General features: G+C 43.5%; 1 protein-coding gene across 3 annotated transcripts in view; it reads left to right on the top strand.

Annotated features, from left to right (window-relative positions):
• The window catches only part of SYT9 (synaptotagmin 9), a 246,322-nt gene that overhangs the window by 207,557 nt on the left and 15,986 nt on the right, over window positions 1-22,779 (top strand). Inside the window, exon 7 of one of the 3 annotated variants that reach the window (XM_055282567.2) lies at window positions 13,749-19,718. The exons of 1 other annotated variant lie outside the window; for it this stretch is intronic. In XM_055282567.2, the coding sequence (XP_055138542.1) occupies window positions 13,749-13,757 (9 nt within the window). In that variant the 3' untranslated portion in view covers window positions 13,758-19,718. Of the gene's footprint in view, window positions 1-10,682; window positions 10,758-13,748; window positions 19,719-22,779 lie in introns of those variants that run through there. One more of the 3 variants, XM_055282566.2, reaches the window with a different exon arrangement.

Raw genomic sequence — 22,779 nt, 5'->3', positions numbered from 1 at the left:
CAAGCTGGGAAGATACTCCAAAGTGTTTCTCTAACCCCTAGGAGCCAGCCATTGGCTTATCTATCATCAGTTCCCATGACCGTCTTCACTTGTCCTGGTCTCTAGCATGCACACATTCATTCAGCCAGTGTTTATTGAGCCCTGCCATATGCCACATGCTATTCCCAACACTGGGAATAAGGTGTTGAGCAAGGCAGTGAGTGGGGACCCCTGCGCCGTGGAGGTTGCATTCTGGTGGAGGGAGAGAGGCAAATTGCATACAGTTGAACAGAAAATAGGTCATCACAAGCTGGAGGATGCAAATACAACGGCAAGATGTGACAGCAGTGACGGGGCACTCCTTTGTGCTGGGTGGCTGGGGAAGGCCCTGAGAAAATGACACTTTCCCTGACTGACCAGAAGCTGACAGCCAAGCAAAGGCCTGAGAAGTGCATTTCCATCACAGAGCAGATGGCCAGCACGCAGCTCTGGAACAAGGACCAGGGTGGCCTGTCCAGAAGTAGAGAGGAGGCAGGTGTGGCCAGGACCATGAGCAATGAGAGGTAGAGTTTTAGGAGAGGAGGCCGAAAGGGAGTCAGGCCAGGGCGCAGAGGGCATGGCCCCTAAGTTCAGAGCTCACTCGCCCTCCTCAGGAGCACCAGGGAAGAGGCCTTAAGCCCAGTTTCCTTCAGCAGGCACCCTCTGTGGTCTCCTCTGGTTTGACAGGCCAGAGGCTCCCAGCTGGCCAAGAGGGCTCAGCTTCCCCACAGGGCAGGACACCAATCCCTATGTCCAGGTGAGTTGCCCCTTTTCTGACATTGCTGCTCCCCAGTCACTTTTCTTTCCTTTCCTTGCTACCTACCTGATTTCCAGCCCTTGATAAGAGTCCAAGCCTCCAGCTCCCAGAATCACCCTTCATTTTAATACTCAAATACCCTAAGTCCCCACCCTTTCTCTCTAGCCCTTAGTTGATATCTTCCTCCCATTTGTCTCTGCAGTGGCCTGAGGAATGGTCTTTTTTGCATCTCATGATTCCAGATGATTCCAGATGTCATTTCTGCTCTCCGCTGCACTCCAGGTTTCTCTATGGCCATCTTTAGAGGCCTTCAGCTGCTTCTCCCAGCCACCATCTTCTCCCTGCCCTATCCCTCCATCCTATCCCGAGCACGGACACAGTCCCTTTCCCCATTCCCCCAAAGCATGCAAATGCCAGACTGTAGCATTTAATGAAGATTTCCTAAGGGCTGGGGATAACACGAGTGAATTATAAGACAATGCAAGTAACCGAAATTAAAAATTCTACAGCCAGGGAAAGAAACATCCATCTAATATCATAATTGTCTCTGCCAATAGGAAACTGCCTACGGGGAACACATTTTACATTGTTATGCAGAATAACACAGCCTCTCATTCTGAGATTGGACCTGGGCATTACCTTTAATAACCTAAGGCCCCTGATACCTCCCCAAAGAGCTGTTTCCCCAGCGCCCCAGCACACCGTCTTGCAGGTGGTTTCTTCACTAGGGTGCCAGGATGAGGAGATGTGAGAAGCTAAAGTCAGCTTGAAGTCAGCTTTCTCTCCACTCACCAAGTGGTGAGTTTGCCTGGGGGAGGCTTCTGTTTCTAAGTCACACAAAGGCCCAATGCTAACAGCATGGCTGAGAGATACATGCTGTGGCCTACTATCAGCCACAGTGTATAGAGGACAGCAGATACACAGATGAGAGAAAATGAATTCAGCTAATAGGTTTTATTTGTTTTGACATTGTGAGTATCTTTGAGATGAAAAGCTAATAGTTGGAATAGTGCCAAAAATGTTAATATTATTAATAACATATCAGTAAAAGCCTCTAAACCTTTAAGGATAAAAGAAAGTTTCTTGTATCCTCTTTTCAAACACATTTAAGGGCCTTTGTTTATGTCTCTTTCACTGAGAGAAAAAAAAAAGCAAGCTGCAAGACAATACATTTTCTAAAATCAGCACATATTTAATTGACTTTTCAAAATGAAGTTCTATTCAACCTATTAGATGTGTATATTCCATACAACATTCCAATGTTTAAGCTAATTTTTTTTTTTTTTTTTTTTTTTGAGACAGATTCTTGCTCTGTCATCCAGGCTGGAGTGCAGTGGTGCCATCTTGGCTCAATGCAGCCACTGCCTCCTGGGCTCAAGCGATTCTCCTTCCTCAGCCTCCCGAGTAGCTGGGACTACAGCCACCCACCAGCACGCCTGGTTAATTTTTGTATTTTTTTTGTAGAAATGGGGTTTTACCATGTTGCTCAGGCTGGTCCTGTACTCCTGGGCCCAAGCGATCCACCCACCTCGGCCTCCCAAAGTTCTGGGATTTAGACATGAGCCATTGTCCCTGGCCCATTTAAGCTAATTCTGAGACTTTTTCCCAAACAGAGAAAAACACATCTGTAAATTACCATTGGAAAAAGAAAGGAGAGCATGAAGGTCCTGGGAAAGGGGTGAAGGCCCCTGCTTGAGTACTTCATGGGGTTGGTATTTAGTCCCTCATGGTATCACAATAGGCTATGCATTCCACAGCTGCTCTTTGTGGCCTGTGTAAATTCTGGGCAAAAATGGCCTTTCCCTGGGTCATGTCTGCTAAAGCGAGTATCACCATCCATCAGATGGGGCTGATCCCAGCAGGTGCCCAAGAAGGAAGTCACCCACTGTCTATAAGTCCTATATAATCCTCAGGGTTCATTTTAGGTGCCACCTCCTCCATGAAGTTTCTAGTGAGCAATGCCCCATTTGGAATGAAGGACTCCCTTAATAGTTTGATTGTATTTAGATTGTATTTGATTATACATTGACCACTTACCACCTCTCATTTTTATTTTGTAGTTAGTTGGACACATCTGTCTTCTCTCCTGATGTGGACTCTTTAGGTCTGTGGCGTAGGGTCTGTCAGTACCTACTGAATTGACTATTTAGTTGATTTGGGCTTACTGCAGACCTTTTACTAAACATGGCAATTGAGCTTTTGCTCTCTGATCATGGAGAAGTTTCCAGTATGCAATAGTCAGGAGGCAGGAGGGGGCTGGTCAGTGTGTAAGTACTCAAGGGAGGATTAAAACAAGGTGCAGTCTGCACACAGCTCCTCACAGTGGGTGGAGGCACCCAGAGGAGAGAGGCAAGCTGCCTGCACATGCAGCAGGCTGGTTACACCTCCCTCCAGTGTCTTCCTCATGTCAGGCGAATGAGAGCTAGAGGACCTTGGGACCTTGCTCTTTAGCCAGAAAATGGCCACCCACCATAAGTGGTAATGGTGATATCCTGAAATCAAGTTCACAGGTGAACAGATCTAATGTCCATTTTATTGTTCACTAAAGTTTAGGGTCAGTTGAGAGTGGGTGATAAATATATGACTCTCCATTCATTATCTCTTTGGTATTTATATTTTTGACTTATTTTTTCAGAGCTCCATTGGTCCCTATTCAGGAAATACAAAATTTAAACACCCCGGTCCTGTTTTGGGACCAGCCACCTAGAGTTCTCAAGTGCTGAAGGCAACGACCTCCTTCCCATCTTCACTCACCAGTAATTCTACAGGGCCAGGCTCAGTGAGATCTGTCAAGGCAAGAGGGGTGCTTCAGCTGATCCCATACTATCACTCAATTCTGACTTTCTGACTCTCCTGTTTGCTCTTCAATCCAACCTCTACACTCCTTCAAGTACTAAAGTACAAATCTGAGCACTTAAAAATCCTTCAATAACTGCCCTTCATTCTGAACAAGATCAAGATCGAGTTCCCTACCTTGGCATTCAAGGTCCTCTGTGACCCTGCCTCCGTCTCCTCCTTATACTTTATGTTGGGGCCACACCTAATCGCTGGTGGTTCACACAATGCTTTCTATTCACCCCCATGTCCTTGCTTCTACTTTAACTTTTTCTTGTGCTGTCCTTTCAACCCCTCTTTTCCTGCCTAGATCCAGCCTGTCTTTTTAGCATCTAATCAGTTGTCAGCTTCTTCAGGAAGCATTCTGAAGATCCTGTGGTATGAGCTAAATGCTTCTCGTCTGTGCTATCCTCTCCTAGCACCCTGTGCCTGCCCCTGACATAGCATTTGGTGCCACTTGATATTATCTGTGTGTGTGTCATCCCCAGCACCTCCCACTGCTCCTTGAGAATGGGCCTAAGTGTTATTCATCATTGTATAACAAGCACCTGGCAAAATGCCTGGCACAAAGTCAGCATTGAATAAGTTCTTGTTGGATAGAATTTCAATTTCTTCTATCTTACAACTTGTAAAATGATTTTTTTTTTTTTTGAGACGGAGTCTCGCTCTGTCACCCAGGCTGGAGTGCAGTGGCGCGATCTCGGCTCACTGCAAGCTCCGCCTCCCAGGTTCACGCCATTCTCCTGCCTCAGCCTCTCCGAGTAGCTGGGACTACAGGCGCCTGCCACCACACCCGGCTAATTTTTTTGTATTTTTAGTAGAGACGGGGTTTCACCGTGGTCTCGATCTCCTGACCTTGTGATCCGCCCGCCTTGGCCTCCCAAAGTGCTGGGATTACAAGCATGAGCCACTGCGCCTGGCTTGTAAAATGATTTTTTACAAGTTTTACTTACTGATTTCTTAGATAAATTCTACATGTCAATTTCTTTTTCAAATCTACAGGCATAGTGGTTCTATTAATGCACCAAAGTAACTGAGAGCTAGCTCTGAATGCCAAAGAGCAAGGCAACACCCACGAGAATTAAGACAGTGGCAATGAAGGTCCCAGTCATCATCTCAGATGGATTTGCAGTGGCATGAAGCCTCAAACAGTTCTCATAAAGGTCTTTATAAGAGACTTACCTTAGTTTAAAAGGCAGATTGGGAAACCCATGACCATTTCCTCCAGAAAGCACAGAATTCCTGCAAGCCTGGAGTCACTATTTTAGCTGCCATGCTGTCAGCTTATCCCAGCAATCTTTCAAGGTGCTTCATTGTATGGCATCATTTGCTGTACTGTAAGAATTCTGTTCAAGTAAGAATCAATCAAGCTTCCTTTGAAACAATCATTTTGCAGAAGGAAATGGGAGTTTCAAGCATTTATTTATTTGTTCAACAAATATTGATTGAATACCTACTATAGGTGCTGAAGATACATTTTTAGGGACAAAATAGCCAAAAATCTTTGCTCTAGTGAAACTTGACTAGTGGGAGACACAGACGTATTATGTTATATTGAAGGTAAATGCTATGAAAAATAAAATAGGGCCGGGCGCGGTGGCTCACACCTGTAATCTCAGAGCTTTGGGAGGCTGTGATGGGAGGATCACCTGAGGTCAAGAGTTCGAGACCAGACTGACCAACATGGCAAAACCCCTTCTCTACTAAAAGTACAAAAATTAGCCGGGCATGGTGGTGGTCGCCTGTAATCCCAGCCACTCAAAAGGCTGAGGCAGGAGAATCGCTTGAACCTGGGAGGCAGAGGTTGCAGTGAGCTGAGATCATGCTACTGCACTTCAGCCTGGGCAACAAGAGTGAGACTCCATCTCAAAAAAATTAATTAATTAATTAATTTAATAGAGCAAGTAATGGGGTTCAGAAGTGTCATATAGATTGTTTACTTTTTACAGGGGGTTAATTTTAATGGAGGTAATGGTAGGGCTCACAAACAATTGCAATATTTGAGCAAACACTTGAAGGAGATGAGGGAGCAAGCCCTGTGGCCATACAGAAATATAGGCTAAGGGAACCGCCAATACAAAGGCCTTAAGGAGGTTCACACGAGGATAGTGAGGAGAGCAATGTGGGGGATGCAGGAGAGAAAAAAGAGAGAGAAGTAGGGGATGAGATCAGAAAGGTAACAGTGGGCAGAGCTCAGGTTACCTGAACCCAGCAGAGCTTCAAAAGTACTTTGGCTCATTCGCCAAGATGGCAATTTTTAAGAGAGATGTGACATGATCCAAAGTTATCACTGATCTCTCTGCTGCTGTATTGAGAATAGACTAGATAATGACAAGGTTGGACATGAGAATACCCATTAGGAGTCTCCTGCTATAATCTAGATGGCAATAACAGAGGCTTGGACAGTGTAGAAGCAAGGAACATGGTGAGAAATGGTTACATTCTGGGTATATTTTGAAGGGAGACCCAATAGGGTTTTCTGTAGGGTATGAGAGAGAGAAGTAAAGGATGATTCCAAGGTTGACCATGGAAAGACAGAGCTGCCATTAACTGAGCTCAGGAAGACTGCATGCAGGTAGAGCACCTATGTGGGATGATCAGGAGTTAGACCTAATAAGTTTGAAGCAACTATTGGATATCCATAGGAAAACATAAAAAAAGCAATTAGATGCAGGAATCTAGAGTTCCAGAGAAATATTAGGCTGTAAAAATGGATGAGATGTAAATGGTAAAGAGAAGAGGTCCCAGGACTAAGAACTGGGGCATTCTATTTAAAGGTAGAGAAAAGAAGAGAAACTGATAGACTGAGAAGGAGCAAGTCATTGAAGTAGTAAGAAAACCAAAAGGGTGTGGTATCCTAGAAGGCAAGAAAGGAATTGTTTCCAGGAAGAGGGAATGCCCAGATGTGACAAATAAGATGTAAATAAAATGAGGATTAAGAACTGACATTGGGTTTACCAATGTGCTGGATATTGATGGGGTACTGGTTTGAATACTGTCCTCCCAAAATTTACATCTACCTAGAACCTCAGAATGTCACCTTATTTGGAAATAAGGTCTTTGTAGATATGTTAAGATGAGCTTATGCTGGATCAGAGTAGGCACCAAATCCCATGACTAGTGTCCTTTTAGGAAAGCCATATAAAGACATAGAGGGACATACAAGAGACTGCCATGTGACAAGGAATTGGAGTGATGCAGCTATAAGCCAAGGATTGCTGGCAACCACTAAGAGCTAGGAAAAGGCAGGGAAGAATTCTCCCCAAGAGCTTTCAGAGAAAGCATGGGCCCACTGTTACCTTGACTTCAGACTTCTAGCCTCTAGAACTGTGAGACAATAAAATTCTGTTATTTTCAGCCATCCGGTTTGTGATACGTCATTATGGCAACCCTAAGAAACTAACACATTTGACGAAGCAGTCACTAACTTGTCTGTACCTTGACTTTCTCATCTGTAGAATAGGAATAAAAGTACCTGCCTCAGAGAATTGTGGTAAGGAGTAATAACATATCTAATATTCTTATAATAGTACATACCAAATTCTATATAATGTTAACTGTTGTAATGATTATAGATCTAATAATTTTGTTTTGAAATAAAAACACTTTTTTCACTTGTTCTTTGCTAAATTCTCATTAGCTCATTAATTTGACAGATTAAATTTTCCTTAACTTTTAAACACCAATTTTACGTTTAATCAAATTCTCTTAAATATTTTTAAATAAGGAAAAAGATATAAATCTAGTGAGTAAATTTCTCCTCAATTTTTAAGCATTGTTTAAGCAATTGATTAACTACATTTCTGTGAATATTTCAAGCTAAAATCACAAATTTAAAATGTGATTATATTAAACACTCCAAACATCTAATGCAGGTGTTAAACAAAATTGTTCTCAATCACGTAACTCTTATAATGCTAACAAATAAAATCTTATACATTTAGGTGAAATTATCTTAAGCATTTCAACATCTTAAAAATAAGCTTTATAAATGTAGTATAATAGATTCTCCTAAGCATTTAAATGGTGACTATAAATTTAACTAGTTAAGTTATTCTAAATATTTCCATTAAAACCATGAATCTTATAATTTTCTAGTATATCAGATTGTTAAGCATTTAGCTTAAAAACAAAAATCGGGATAATAACGTGTATTGCACTTGAATAAATAAAATTTACACGAAAGCATCATTTATAATTCTTATTTGTTAACCCTTTCTGTGTCACAGTTACTTTTCTAATTAATAGGAACACAATGATCAGTTTAGGAGCTCTTTCTAGGAACTGAAATTACAGAGATGACCAGAGATTTGAGTCCCAAATTGCAGAGGTAGAATAACTGTGCACAGACATGGGGTGGGGCATTGGTTGCCTCACAGGGGAATTTTACCAGAGCTATGAATTAATAAGGCAAGTTTCTTCTTCTGGTTGGCTTCTGCTTGCTGTACTGTCAGTGGGAGACAATCCTAGGCTTTTTAATGGAATTTTATTTTATAACCCAGTGCATCACATATATCCTAGGAATCTTTCCAATTTCACCCTTATCGAATTTTTGTTATAATTTTTATCATTCCTATTCCATGATTTGGGTAGATGGAATTATGGACACACACACTCACACATAGTAGTCACAGAGCTTCCTGCTGAGACATCCTTTTATTCTGTGTTCCTTCTCTTCATCCTTGATTCTTATAGTCTTCTTTTGACCACACTGAGCCCTTCAAGAATAGGATGTGCATTATTTATCTTTGTGTTTTGTTGTTTGTTTGTTTTTTGAGAGGGAGTCTGGCTCTGTCGCCCAGCCTGGAGTGCAGTGGCATGATCTCGGCTCACTGCAACCTCCACCTCCCAGGTTCAAGTGATTCTCCTGCCTCAGCCTCCCAAGTAGCTGGGACTACAGGCACCCACCACTACACCCAGCTAATTTTTGTATTTTTAGTAGAGACGAGGTTTCACCATGTTGACCAGGCTGGTCTCAAACTCCTGACCTCAGGTGATCCACCCACCTTGGCCTCCCAAAGTGCTGGGATTACAGGCGTGAGCCACAGCACCGAGCCTAACTTTGTTTTCTTAGTGCTCAGCACAAATGCCTGGTGCTCAATAAATGTTTGTTGAATGATGAATACATGTAATGAATATTAATTTGAAGTAACAAACTTCAAACATCCTCCACTTTACTTCATCAGGTAGAGTAATTTTGGCCCTGTAGTAATTTCCTATCTTGCCACCTCATCTGAAAAATATGACAGTCCTTGTCCTACCTTCTGAATGGTGCCTTCACTGTAGCCTTTGCTTCTTGATTGTTGCTAATGAGCCCCTCTCAGTAAATACCAGTCTACATGTCACACATGCCACGCACCATTTGCCACCTTTCCCCTCAAGGTCTACTTGACAGTGAATCTTAACACACTCTTCTGTGAAGTCTGGACTGTTCAGAATTCATTTCTGGACTGAGAATCCTTTCTCGAAAGGTGCTGTAGTAGAGTTACCATTCAAAGCACAATAATTTACCATTCTGGGCATAGTACTTAAGAGCGTACATTTTAATCCATAAAAGCATGGTGGCAGATTCTGACTCTGCCATTTACTACCTTTATTATTTGGCCTTTTTCAGGCTCAGTTACCTCACTGTGAAACTGTAATTGTAGTATCTATCACAGAGGGTTAAGGTGAGGCATGAATGAGATAAGGTATGCAAAGCTCTTAGGATAGAGCTAGTGCTTAAGCACTTATAAATAGTAGTTATTGCCCAAATGGACTCTTTCATTTTCCATGCTACTGGCCCAATCTCCTGAAAGGCAGTATAGTCACATTCATACTGCTTTATTTCTTTAGCATACTTGTTCTTAAAGGCGAGAGAGGAAGTAAAAAAAAAAAAAATAGAATGTCCTCTTTACAGAAAGAAGCTAATCAGGTTGTAAACTGGCAGAGCATGATAATTCTTCATATATTTGTAAAGCTGTGCTAAGCAACAGTCAACAAAATCAGATTCTAAACCAGCAGAGCATGAGGAATCTTCATATATTTGCAAAGCTGTGGTAAGCAATAGTCAACAAAATCCTGAGATTTTTGTGCTTTTTAAATAAAATTTTAAATGTAAGTTTAACAATATTAAGTACATATGAGATTAAATCATGTAATAAGAATCACTTCCATTTTTGACAAGCTTCTTAGTTCAGAGCCCTTAGGTACTTCCTGTAATAAAGTCCCATTTTCAGATTCACAGAGAGATATTATCTAATGTTTCACTCTGTCTTTTCATGTTCTTAATTTGGGGTCTGTTTCAATGGCCTGTCTCATATCAGCTGTCATTTTGTGATCGAAATGTCACTTCACATTACAGTTTTCATTAGGACAGTTCTCATCTTTGGTTTCAATTCAATTTAATTCAAATTAGATCCTTATGTCTCAGGACAATTGAATTCACTTAAAATCTCCCCTGTTCAGATAGGATTGTAACCACTACTTCCTGTTGATACTACTGGAGTTGTTGGTACCTTCTAAACCCCTGGTACTGCCTGGGAGCCCACCAGATCTCATAACAAGGACACTGCTGCTTCTGCCCATGGAAATGGGGCTGGCACCAGCATTGGAACCAGCCAGGCTAGCATTATGCTCAACAGTTATTAAACCACCATTACTGTCTCCAGTGTTGATGACTCAGTCTCTACCACCTTCCTCTCACCAAAATCCCACTGGGTCAATGCTTTTCTGAATTATGGAAAAATCTTTTCTCACATTTTGTTTTATACAATTTTTGGCTGAAAAGCAGCTCACTAGGTTATAGGAGTTTGGAAAGGTGTCATTTGCTTCTTTTGTTTGATTTGGTTGAGTTTTTCTAGTCTTCCCCCAACAGAAGCCAGACAAAAGGGGGCTGAACAACAACAGCAAAATTTACTCATGTCTTCTCCTGTGACAACTTTTTCAGACCTGACTTGTATGCCTGACTTTCCCTAGAATAAGTTTGTTTTCAAGAGGCTTTTCTTGCAATACTACTGGTAGCAATGACCCTATCACGACACCAGATGTATTGAAACTCCTTAATCCTGTCATCTTGTGGGCTTGGTCCCAGCTCACAAGCATTCTAGGACCTTAGTGGCACTGTCCAGAAGAGGAAAAGATTCAGAGCCCAGAAAACTCACCCAACTGAAGGGCTGCACCTTAAGAAGGGGGAGACCAGTAGGCTGCACCGCCGTATTTCCAGAGGCTGACCTTGATTCTGGCTAATTACATACACAAGGAAATTCACCAAATGAGCAAAGCCCAGCTATGGAGTTCAGGTGGGAGCTATGACTCGGCCATTGGCAACAGTGCCTCTGCTAGTGGTATCCCTGGGTATGGGGACTGGTAAAAAAAATTGGCTAAGGTTGCAGCCTAGCCCTCTAAGCAGGGTTTAGACAGGCCACAAGAAATCAGGTACAGAGGTGGTCCCTAAGGCTGGGTACTTTGGGAGAGCTAAACCCAAAGCATTCTGAAGGAACCGCTTAAATGAAGAGGTAAAACTAGGTCATAATAGGGAAAAATGAGGTTGTGCACAGAACTGAGGATGAAAACAAGATACATATGCATGTCACTAGCTGGGGGAATCCAGAGAAATGGGATAAGCAGCTAGGAAACCATAAGTGGGATATGGCACCTGCTGTATGCTACTAGTTTGGACTAGAGTTCTTAAAGGCAGCTCATCTGGCTAGATTTAGGGAGTCTAGAAAGCCAAGGCAGATAAAGTACTTTTAATACATCAGAAATGTGGACTGGACCTACAGAGGGAATTGACATAATTGCTAAAGCTTGGACTTTGAAATTTGAAGTCTTGGGTTTAAATCTCAGCTCTGACACTGAGTCACAGTGTGGCTTTGTGCAAATTAGTGTCTCTACAACGCTGCATCCTCCATTAAAGAACCCCAAGGGTCTTTTAAGAACTTGTAAAGTCCATATCCCAGTGCCTGGCTAAGTAGCCAAAAATGAAGGAATATGGGCTGCTACCATCACAACTAATTCCAGACCACATTCATTGGTGGCACTGAGCCTGTTAACAATTTACTTTCTCTGATGAGAAAGGACTCAGGAATTGGCAAACTGATATGGGTATGGGTTTCACAGTTGAAAGAGCGGCTAGGGAACCACAGGCCTGATGTAGATGGTGGCTTAGAAAGTAGAGCTATTTGGGGCCGGGCGCGATGGCTCACGCCTGTAATCCCAGTACTTTGGGAGGCTGAGGCGGGCGGATCACGAGGTCGGGAGATCAAGACCATCCTGGCTAACACAGTGAAACCCCGTCTCTACTAAAAATACAAAAAAAATTAGCTGGGCGTGGTGGCAGGTGCCTGTAGTCCCAGCTACTCAGGAGGCTGAGGCAGGAGAATGGCGTGAACCCGGGAGGCGGAGCTTGCAGTGAGCCGAGATCACGCCACTGCACTCCAGCCTGGGGACAGAGCGAGACTCCGTCTCAAAAAAAAAGAAAGTAGAGCTATGCAGACGAGCTCCAGGGTAGCAGCTGATCTTGCAAACTGATATTTGAACCACAATATTAAGACAAATATCATTCAGTCTTTCTTCCTAGACACAGAAACAAATACCCCTTTCTCAGAGATGTGTATGTGCGCCCACACACATGCACACACTTCAAAGCCACAGGTCACAATCAAACGTGGTTTCCCTTTGCAGTGAACACACTGGCTTTTAATACTTTCCTTAAGTTATAGCCTCACATGTGAACTTTTGATCTCTGAAATGAAGTCCATAAATTTCATTGTCAGAGTGGTTGCTACTCTTTCATAGTTTACATGTAAATTTTGTTATTCCTATATCCATAGAAGTCACTTCAGTTTTTTCTCTCTATGGCCGCAGTATTACTACATTTAATCTGTGCTGGAAGGTGCCCTGAGTTTAAATTAAGTTGAATGCTGGGCTGAGTGTGAAACACAAGAGATACTGCTAGTCTAAGTCTGGGGCTCCCTTAAGAGAGCCCCTCCTTCACATCTTGGAAACAAGGAATGATGTTGCACCACGCAGACCTCATCTTTCCATCCCAGCTGTATTAGTCCATTTTCACACTGCTGACAAAGACATATCCAAGAGTGGGAAGAAAAAGAAGTTTAACTGGACTTACAGTTCGACATGGCCGGGGAGGCCTCAGAATCACAGCAGGAGGCAAAAGGCACTTCTTACATGGCAGCAGCAAGAGAAAATGAGGAAGAAGCAAAAGCAGAAACCCCTGATAAACCCATCAGATCTCACGAGACTTATTCACTATCACGAGAATAGCACAGGGAATACCGGCCCCCATGATTCAATTACCTCCCCTGCCCACAACACGTGGGAAGTCTGGGAGATACAACTCAAGTTGAGATTTGGGTGGGGGCACAACTAAATCATATCACCAGCCTTACCTCCGACCACTTCACTCTTCACACTACAGTCCAGTCACACCAAATTGTGATGATTCCTTCAATGCACCATGCCCTTTATTGCATTTCTGCCTTTGCACAGTCTCTTTCCTCTACCCCAAGTGACCTTCCTTCTTCTTTCCAGAGGGATTCCTCTTCAGCCTAAATGGCTTAGCTCAAGACTCGTCCTTCAGAATGTTCTCTATAGACCTCCTCAATCCCTTTGAAGTTACTTTCTCCCTTCCCATTGCCCCTGCAGTATTCTATGCAGCTTCTCACATTATAATATCTCCATCTGTGAGCCCTTTGAAAGCAGGGTGAGTGTCCTACTTATGGTCTTTGTATCCTCAGCATCTATTACCATGCCTGGCACTTGTTTGGTGCACATTAAAAATGTATGAATGGGCCAGGCACAGTGACTCATGCCTGTAATCCCAGCACTTTGGGAGACCGAGGCAGGCAGATCACGAGGTCAGGAGTTCGAGACCAGCCTGGCCAACATGGTGATACCCTGTCTCTACTAAAAATACAAAAATTAGCCAGGTGTGGTGGCGGACACCTGTAATCCCAGCTACTTGGGAGGCTGAGGCAGGAGAATTGCTTGAATCCAGGAGGCGGAGGTTGCAGTGAGCCAAGATCGTGCCACTGCACTCCAGCCTGGGTGACAGAGCAAGACTCTGTCTCGGAAAAAAAAAAAAAAAAAAAAGTATGAATGAAAGCCAAATTTTTTTTTTTGTTTTTTCTTCCTGCAGAAACGATGACCATGGGTAAGAGGACTGCTTGTGCCAAGGACACAATAGGACAACCATCTCACAAAGATCTTAAGTAACTTTTTCCATCCAGCAACACCCAGACGATTTCAGTGACCAAATGCTCAGCTGTAACCACAGCAATAACTGGCCTTCTTTCCAGACTGGGTTTGGTGAACCTGAATGGTCCAGCCACCTTCTGCAGGTGGCCCAAGGTGATGTGCTGCAGGGAAGCATGTCTCTCATGCCAAGAACCAAGATCGGACTATGAATGAAAACAAGTGATAGATATAGTGACAGTACCAAGAGTACCAGGACTCAGTGTTTCATATGAAGCCCTTGGTGATGAGGACATAGCATCTGCCCTGGAAATTGTTATTCTAACATAATATTATTTTCTAGAATGCCCTGGAAGGACAGAATATTTAAAAATATATCCAGGTGCTAAATAGGCAGCAGATCTGAATTCACACATGACTACCTTTGAGCTAATGACTGTCTCCAGAAAATAACTGTGCCCCAAGAAGTGCTCCAGATTTGCAAGGAATAGCCCCAAGAGAATAATAGGACAAGCAGTCTGTTCCCTGGAAAAAATCTAATGCAAGGAGGGCTAGTTCACAGCAAATTCACTGCCTCCTCCCATGCACATGGTAGATAGTACCAGTATCAACATGGCCCTGTTTTCTGCTAAAACCAGATTTTGAGGAATCAGAGACACCCAACACTAGTCACTCAGTAGCCAGCAGCCACTTCCTTTCAACTGGGAGTGTTATTAGCATGAAAAGTGATTGTTATCACAGTTAGAAGGGCATACATCTCAGTGGCATGAGCATTGTGGAATATCCTTTCCTAGGCACATTTGTCCACTAAGGGAATAGCCTCAGAAACTGGTATAGCAATGGGTGAGATGAGATCATGGAGAGAGAACACAGCCCTCCCCTACAGAAAGGCACAGCTTTTGGGCTTCTCTGGCCTGAGTGCCTTCTGGGGTATTTCCATATGCAACAGCCCAGAGTCATAGCCTTGGGCAACCACACATAGAGGTTTCCTTCTCACTTCAGACACATATATCACTTTCACAGCACTTGGGGATAGAAATACCTACAAGAGTGAAGGTCAAGGGCCCTCCCCAGGCATCTCATTCATTACTCAGCTTCCTTCCTGACCAAATCTGCCAACCAATGGCCAGCTATGCGCCTCATCCTCATTGCGTCTGCCTCCAAGTAAATGAAACCAAAGGCCTCAGCATATCCTGGGAGGACTGGGGGCTGTTACCTAATGGTCCTCTCTCTGTCCCATTATAGGTGCAAGGCACCCCTTCCACACATTTGCACCACTACTCCAAGATAATATTTTTCTTTTCACACAATCTCTTTACAGCAGAATCCAGAGTTGGATTGTAGTTTACCTTCCTGGAAAGCTCATTATCTTTGTTTGAATTAACATTTCAGCATGGAACTAACTGGGCGGAAGAAGGATCGTTACACGTCTTCAGAAAGTTCTCATTGCCCCACCTGCCTAGTACTACACAAGAAGCTCTACTCTGATGGCAGATCTAAGAAGGCTATAGGCCTTTGGTTGTAGGAAGCAGTGTCATTACATTCAAGCTTCACTTCTCTGATTGGCTTCCAACCACTGGGATTCAAAGAGAATCCAAGGTTCTGCCTATGTCTGATTACATAAGGAAAATTTGGCTTCCTCTGCTCAAGGTTCCCCTCTGCTCATCACTCCTCATTCAGACTTCCTCCACCATACCAGTGTTCAAAACATGAAGGGCTAGCGCCACCAGGATAGTTAGCAGAAATATTGTCTGTAAAGCTAGGCAGATGAACCCAGAAGAATGGTCCCAGAGAAAGCAGACTGGCTCCAATAGATATCAGGCAGCAATCCCAATAAATTCTGACATGTCCTTGGCAATGGAAGCCTGGGTTGGAGATCCTGAGGCAGCTGTGCCTACTGTTCCCCACCTCAGAAGCTTCCTGCCCAGAAAGCCAGCAGCCTTGGGATACTAATGAGGATACAACTGGCTTGTTGGTATGAAATAGAAGGTGACTTTGTAGGGGCAAGCAGGCAAAGAGGACTATCCACATGGCAGGCAGGTGGCTTTGTGTCTGGAAAGCTTTGCCTAGCCAGTACAGCTGTGACCAGAGGCTGATTATAAATTTGAACTCCCTCAGCCCATTTGCAACTCTGCCTCTGTTCTCTTGCATTCTGTTTGGTTGCCCTTTAGTTTCCTAGTAAATGCTCCTTTTCAAAAACTCCAACCTTGTCTCATTTAACTTGGGGAAGGGGATTCTCCAGTGTCTTTTCCAGGATAAAGAAGGAAATTAAAATACCATGAAAAAATGGACATGGCAGTAGAAAGGAAACATTCTGATCAGACCTTGGGAAAAGCTGGTGTCAAGAGAGAGGGAGAGGCCAGGTGTCCCCCCACCCAACTGGCACTGATTCTCAGCCCCTTCCTCTTACTTCTGTTGGCTTCAAGGAGATCTGCCCTTGATGTGTGTTGCTGCCAAAGCACCCTCCCAGCCAGTGAATTCAACATATGCAGCAGGCACTTTGATGTCCATGAAGTACACTGGTACATGACAGGAGCAAGAGTCAGGGAGGGGAGGGGAAAGGTTTCTACAATGTGGATGTTTTCAAAATTCTCCAACAATCATGACTCTAAATGGTATGATTTAGGGCTGGGTACAGTGACTCACACCTATCATCTCAGCACTTTGGGATGCCAAGGCGGGAGAATCACTTGATACCAAGAGTTCAAGTCTGGCAACATGGAGAGATCCCCATCTAATTTCAAAAGAGACCCCCTGGCTAATTTTTAAAAAATTAGCCATGTACCTGTAGTCCCAGCTACTTAGGAAGCTGAGATAGAAGAGTCACCTGAGTCCAGGAGCTTGAGGCTACAGCGAGCCATGATTGCAACACTGCATTTCAGCCTGGGTGACAGAGCAAGGCCCTGTCTCTCTAAAAAAGAAAAAAGTATTATTTAGTTCACATGGCCATCAGTAGAACTACATTTCATATGATAAGAAGAAAATAATTATTTTACCCTTGAGTCAGGGAGATTGACGAAGGATAGGTATGGAAAATGGCTTGCTATTTTCATGGCCACCCTGTCCTGCAATGAGGGGGGCGGGAAGGGGGGGGCATTCCAATGACTTATTGCTGCATAACAAAGCACCAAAACATAGTGGCTTAAATAGAAATATATTGTCTCTCATGATTATCTGGGTTGACTGAGCTTAGTTGATGCTCTCCCCTGCAGTCTCATGGTTGCTCTCAGATGGCATCTGGGTCTGGCATCATCTGAATGCCTGCCTCGGATGGATGTCCATAATGGCTTCTTCACTCACATCTGGCTCTGGAATTGAAATAACTGGAACAGCTGCAGAATGGCTGGACATCTCTCTCCACATAGTCTCTCCACATGGTTAGTTCGGGCTTCCTCACCACATGGACATCTCAAGGTAGTGTTCTGATAAAGTGACTGGCTTCCTCCAGACCTAGCATTGCAAGTGGTCCAGCTAGATGCTACAAGGTTCTGTTAAGTAAGTTCTAAAGGAACCTAGAGTCATTTCTGCCACATACTATGGGTCAAGAGCAAGTCATAATCTTGAATCAGCCCAGATTCAAGGGGAAAGAAATTACACAAGAATGGAATACCAGAAGGTGTGGCTCATCAGGGCCATCTTTGGAGACAGCGGGGATGGGAGAGGGAGTGGGGAGGTTAATGAGTTAAAGGGCTTCCTAGGTAGCTGTCAGTTTAAAAGCACATCGAATGCTCAACACACATGGAGAATGCAGTGAGTAATAAGGGGTAGAGGAGAAGGCAAGAGCTAAACATGGACAGTTAAACACAGTATAAGCTAAAGAAAAGCAACCGATTCTGACTGATACAGTGCTTATGAACTTTCAAAACAATTTTATGCAAAGTAATTTAATGAACTGAGAAAAAGACACAAATATGGATGTGAATATAGCCAAAAACAATGTCTACTGCCTGTATGTGGCTCCTGATAATTCTGCAGGCCACTTAGCTGCCCCTGGCCACCCACTTCACTGATAGCCACCTGGCACTATTGAGGGTGTCTAGCTTAGGAGTGGCCAGCCTCTGGTATTGCCATTCAAACTCAACCCAGAGAAGAAGGCTCACCTGTTGCTTACTGTGCCCTTCCACATCCTTACAAAGAGTATCTCTCTCACACAGGAGTCCTGAGTTGGTTGCTGGCACAGACCACAACCAGAGGCTGAGTGGCCAGTGAGACTCCTCTGAGACTCCGGTTTTCTCTCTAATGGGAATTCCTGACTCTTCCTTCTTCAGTCCTCTCTCGGGACCAAAGAGGAAGGACACCCCTCGATATCCTTTGGCAATCACTGTGGACACTTCCCCAGCTATAGAGGTGTTGCTTTGGGATCATCTAAGACAGAGTCAAGCCTTTGGCAATGTTCAGGAAATGCTGGTATGTCTCTGAGATGAGCTTTCAAGAGGACAGGCATGTTATGAATGGGGCCTTTCTGGGCTAGCACATACTATTCTACTTTCTTTTTTTTTTTTTTTTTTTTGAGATGGAGTTTCGCTCTTGTCATTCAGGCTGGAGTGCAGTGGCACAATCTCGGCTCACTGCAACCTGCGCCTCCCAGGTTCAAGCAATTCTCCTGCCTCAGCATCCCGAATAGCTGGGATTACAGGTGCCCGCCACCACACCCAGCTAATTTTTTTGTATTTTTAGTACAGACAGGGTTTTGCCATGTTGGCCAGGCTGGCCTCGATCTCCTGACCACAGGTGATACACCCGCTTTGGCCTTCCCAAGTGTTGGGATTACAGGTGTGAGCCACCACGCCCAGCCTCATTATTCTACTTTCTATCAAGTGCATTCCAAGATAGGCTGACCTTTATGGAAGAAGTGAAATAGAAAACTGAGGAAAAGAAAATAATCGGGAAAAAATGTCCCACCAGTCAAGAAAGTACCCCAAGGAAGACCTACAGGACAACTTCCAAGGCAAATGGGAAAAGAGAACGTTGGCAATCTAGGAGCTGCAGAAGGAGAGAGCCCTGGTCTTCATCCCTAAGCCCAGGATGAATGTGAGGCAAAAATAGGCTCTGTTCTTTTGGAGGAAGAAAAAGCGAGTGAGCAAGCAAGCAAGAGGGAGAGAGAGAAAGAGATAGAGAAAGAAAGAGAAAAGAGAGGGAGGGAGGGAGGAAGGGAGGAAGCGAAGGAAGGGAAGGAAGGGAAGGAAGGAAGGAACAAGCTCTGAGCAGTGCCACAGACCTGCTTCTAGTGTCCCTGATATAAAGCTCTGTTTGCTCAGTCTCCCAAGAGAACAGATCAAGCTTCTCCAAAGGACTATGGCAGGAACCCAATTCCTTCTTCCACTCAAAAGACTTGTCACTTGCTGCCTGGGATCCCTGGGCATATGGGCTGCAAAATTCAACTAGCTGTGTGATCACCTCTGTCACCTCACTCCCTGGTGTCTTCCCACTTGTGTCCAGGAGCTCTGGGCCTGGGAAGGATTAACAACCAAAAATAAAGACGGCCCACAAGGCCTCAGAGGATCAGGAGCCAGCCCTGCAGTCCGGAAATTCTGGCTAAGCCTCTTTCATTAGGGTCTCCCAGCTCATCCATAGGCTAATGCCAAACTTTCACAACAGCTAGTGGTTCTCATGACACCTCCTCCTGGTAGAAAGGAAAGAATAAGTCAAAAGGACCTGGGCCACAGATTCTGTCCTCTTGAGTCATTGATTTTGCCTCCCTAAACTATATCTTAAGATAGATTACTCTGTGAAAGCTGGATGGCCATTGCCAGACAATTTAAAAAGTATATATATCAATATGAAATGGATTGATGATAATCAATATTGCATATTATAGTTTATAGTACATGGATGGTATTGCTTTTATTCATTTTCTTTATTTTTTGAAAATTGAATTTGTGATTTTAAACATTAAAGATAATAGAAAAATTAATTTTTTGGCTCAATACTAGATTTATTATAGCTATTATTCCAATAATTATTCATTGAATTAAAGTTATTTCAAAACTACTGTTTGACATAGGAATATTGATAGTTTTTTTTGTACTTTTTTTATTATACTTTAAGTTTTAGAATACATGTGCACAACATGCAGGTTTGTTACATATGTATACATGTGCCATGTTGGTGTGCCGCACCCATTAACTTGTTTTTTTTCTACCAAGTGAACGTCATCTTCAAGACATTCACACAATTTAGATATTTTTGCACAGCAGCTGTATCCAGAGGCTTGATCTTGGATTTAGATGTAAATTTATCAAAGAAAGGCAATTTTTTTAATTTGCCTAATTCAAAGCTCAAAGACTAATGAAATCCTTTCTTCAAATACCTGAAGACATTTGTATTCAGGGCTATGGAGATGAGCTTATGAACTGTATAAACTGGTAAGTAAATCTTCCAGAAACAAGTTTTACCTTTAGTTCAAAAAAGTAACGATTTTGAAAATACATATTTTCTCCTCAATGAGTTTTAGAACTAAATTTAAATGTTTCTTTCTAAAACAAAGCTTTCAAACAATCCTTACCTTAAAAGCACACTAGATGGTACAAGCAAGATAAGAGCTCAATAAAGAAAAGCATTGCCACAAGTTATACACGTCGAAAAAAAGAAACAAATGCGCTATTCCTGCCCGTGTGTCCACAACTCAGACTGGAACTCTGCTGAGGCTCATTGGGCCTGCTGGTGCCAACAAGGCTCATGGACATTCTTAAGCAAGCAGTGAATCTGCATTATGGCCCAATATTATGGTCAGTGTATTCCAGTTTTGTTTTCTGGATGGAGAGTGAATACAAAATGTTTTATTGAGAATAAGACCCAGGCAGCCCAATGCCAAGCACCCAGGGGAAAGGAAGTGTTTTGGCCATCACAGTAAAAAAAAAAAAAAAAAAAAAAAGCAGCAATATGCTATTTTCTGAATTAGAACTCTGGGGGTTAAAAGTATTTCAACCAAAGTAAATATTTTTCCATAATAAATATTGGTTTTACTTTGTTTTCTACAAAGTTAAGTGTCACATTATCTTGAACATTACTGCCGGTTTTGAAGGAATTGTATTTGCTTGCATAAAATTAACAGTAAAACCATTTCAACTTTGACTTCCAGTGTTGTCCACACTTGACATCCATGTTGAGGAGGCAGTGGCATTTATGTATGAAGGGCAGCTGGTTAGGCCTGACTTGCTACATTGGGCCCCTGGGTTCTTGCTGTTTCTGTTAACACCTGCAGGCGCTTTCACAGTGACCACCTAGACAGATGAGACAGTCCTGGCTGCCTCAGAACACTTAGCAGCTTAGACAAAACCTCTGGGGCTCCTGGGTCAAGATAATGCCATTTTGGAAGCAACTGCTACAGTTTTGTTGTCTCCTGACTCTGAAAGATGTTCTTCCTGCCCTCTTCACCCTCCCCCTGAAAAAAAGAAACAAAGTCAAGGAGGATGTATCCATGTCACCGAACAGGATAAGAGCAGGGACACCCACTGTGTGTGTATGTGCAGGGCAGTGGAGAGAAACATCACCTAAAGCCAACCCAAGTGCAATATCCCTAACTTTTTTCTAGGTTTTAAAGTTCATTAATCTTGAAATTTTTGGAAAATTAATGATGGAATTTCAAAAAATGTAAACAATGGACTCAAAGGAAATACAAGGAGTATATCTATGTCTTTAAAGAGTCTCATAAAATCCGAACATTTTAGTAAGTTATTCAAATACTTCTTATATCTGTAGATCAGATACTGACATTTGGCAGATTGGCTGCATTACATCCATTTTCCCAGCCCATGTAAAAGTAGCTATTGGTGGTTGCCTTCTGTATTACTCTGTTTTCACACTGTTACAAAGAACTACTGGACAGTGGGTAATTTATAAAGAAAAGAAGTTTAATTGACTCACAGTTCCATATGGCTGGGGAGGCCTCAGGAAACTTAAAATCATGGCGGAAGGTGAAGGAGAAGCAAGCAGCAGCTTCTTCACAAGGCAGCAGGAGAGAGAGGGTGCACAGGGAGAATGCCAGGCACTTATCAAACAACCAGGTTTCATGAGAACTCCCTCAGTATCAGGAAACCAGCATGGGGGAAACTGCCTCCATGATCCAATCACCTCCCACCAGGTCCCTCCCTTGACACATGGGGATTACAATTCCAGATGAGATTTGGGTGGGGACACAGAGCCAACCCTATCATTCCACTCCTGGCCCCTCCCAAATCTCATGTCCTTTTCACATTTCAAAACCAATCATGCCTTTCCAACAGTTCCCCAAAGTCTTAACTGATTCCAGCATTAACCCAAAAGTTCAAGTTCAAAGTCTCATCTGAGATAAGGCAAGTCCCTTCTGCCTATGAGCCTGTAAAATCAAAAGCAAGTTAGTTACTTCTAAGATATGGTGGGGTACCGGTATTGGGTAAAAGATTCCATTCCAAATGGGAGAAATTGACCAAAACAAAGGGTCCACAGGCCCCCTGCAAGTCCAAAACCTGGCCAGGCAGTCATTAAATCTTAAAGCTCCCAAATCTTTGATTCCATGTTTCACATCCAGGGCATGCTGATGCAAGGGATGGGCTCCCATGGCCTTGGGCAGCTCTGCCTCCATGACTCTGCAGGATACAGCCCCTGTGGCTGCTTTGGCATTGAGTGCCTGCAGCTTTTCCAGGGATTTGGTGCAAGCTGTCGGTGGATCTACCTTTCTGGGGTCTGGAGGAAGGTAGCCCTCTTCTCACAGCTCCACTAGGCAGTGCCCCAGTGGGACTCTGTGTAGGGACTCCAACCCCACATTTCCCTTCTGCACTGCCCTTGCAGAGGTTCTCCATGAAGGCTTTGCCTCTGCAGCAGACTTCTGCCTGGACATCCAGGCATTTCCATACATCCTCTGAAATCTAGGCAGAGATTCCCAAGGTTCAACTCTTGTCTTCTGCACACCTGCAGGCCCAACACCATATGGAAGCCACCAAGGCTTGGGGCTCGCCCCCTCTGAAGCAATGGTCCAAGCTGAACCTTGGCCCCTT

The sequence above is a fragment of the Symphalangus syndactylus genome, chromosome 6 (genome assembly GCF_028878055.3).
Source record: "Symphalangus syndactylus isolate Jambi chromosome 6, NHGRI_mSymSyn1-v2.1_pri, whole genome shotgun sequence".
Classification (NCBI taxonomy): domain Eukaryota; kingdom Metazoa; phylum Chordata; class Mammalia; order Primates; family Hylobatidae; genus Symphalangus; species Symphalangus syndactylus.
Note: the sequence above shows the minus strand (reverse complement) of the source record. Positions and strands in the feature narration are given on the sequence as shown.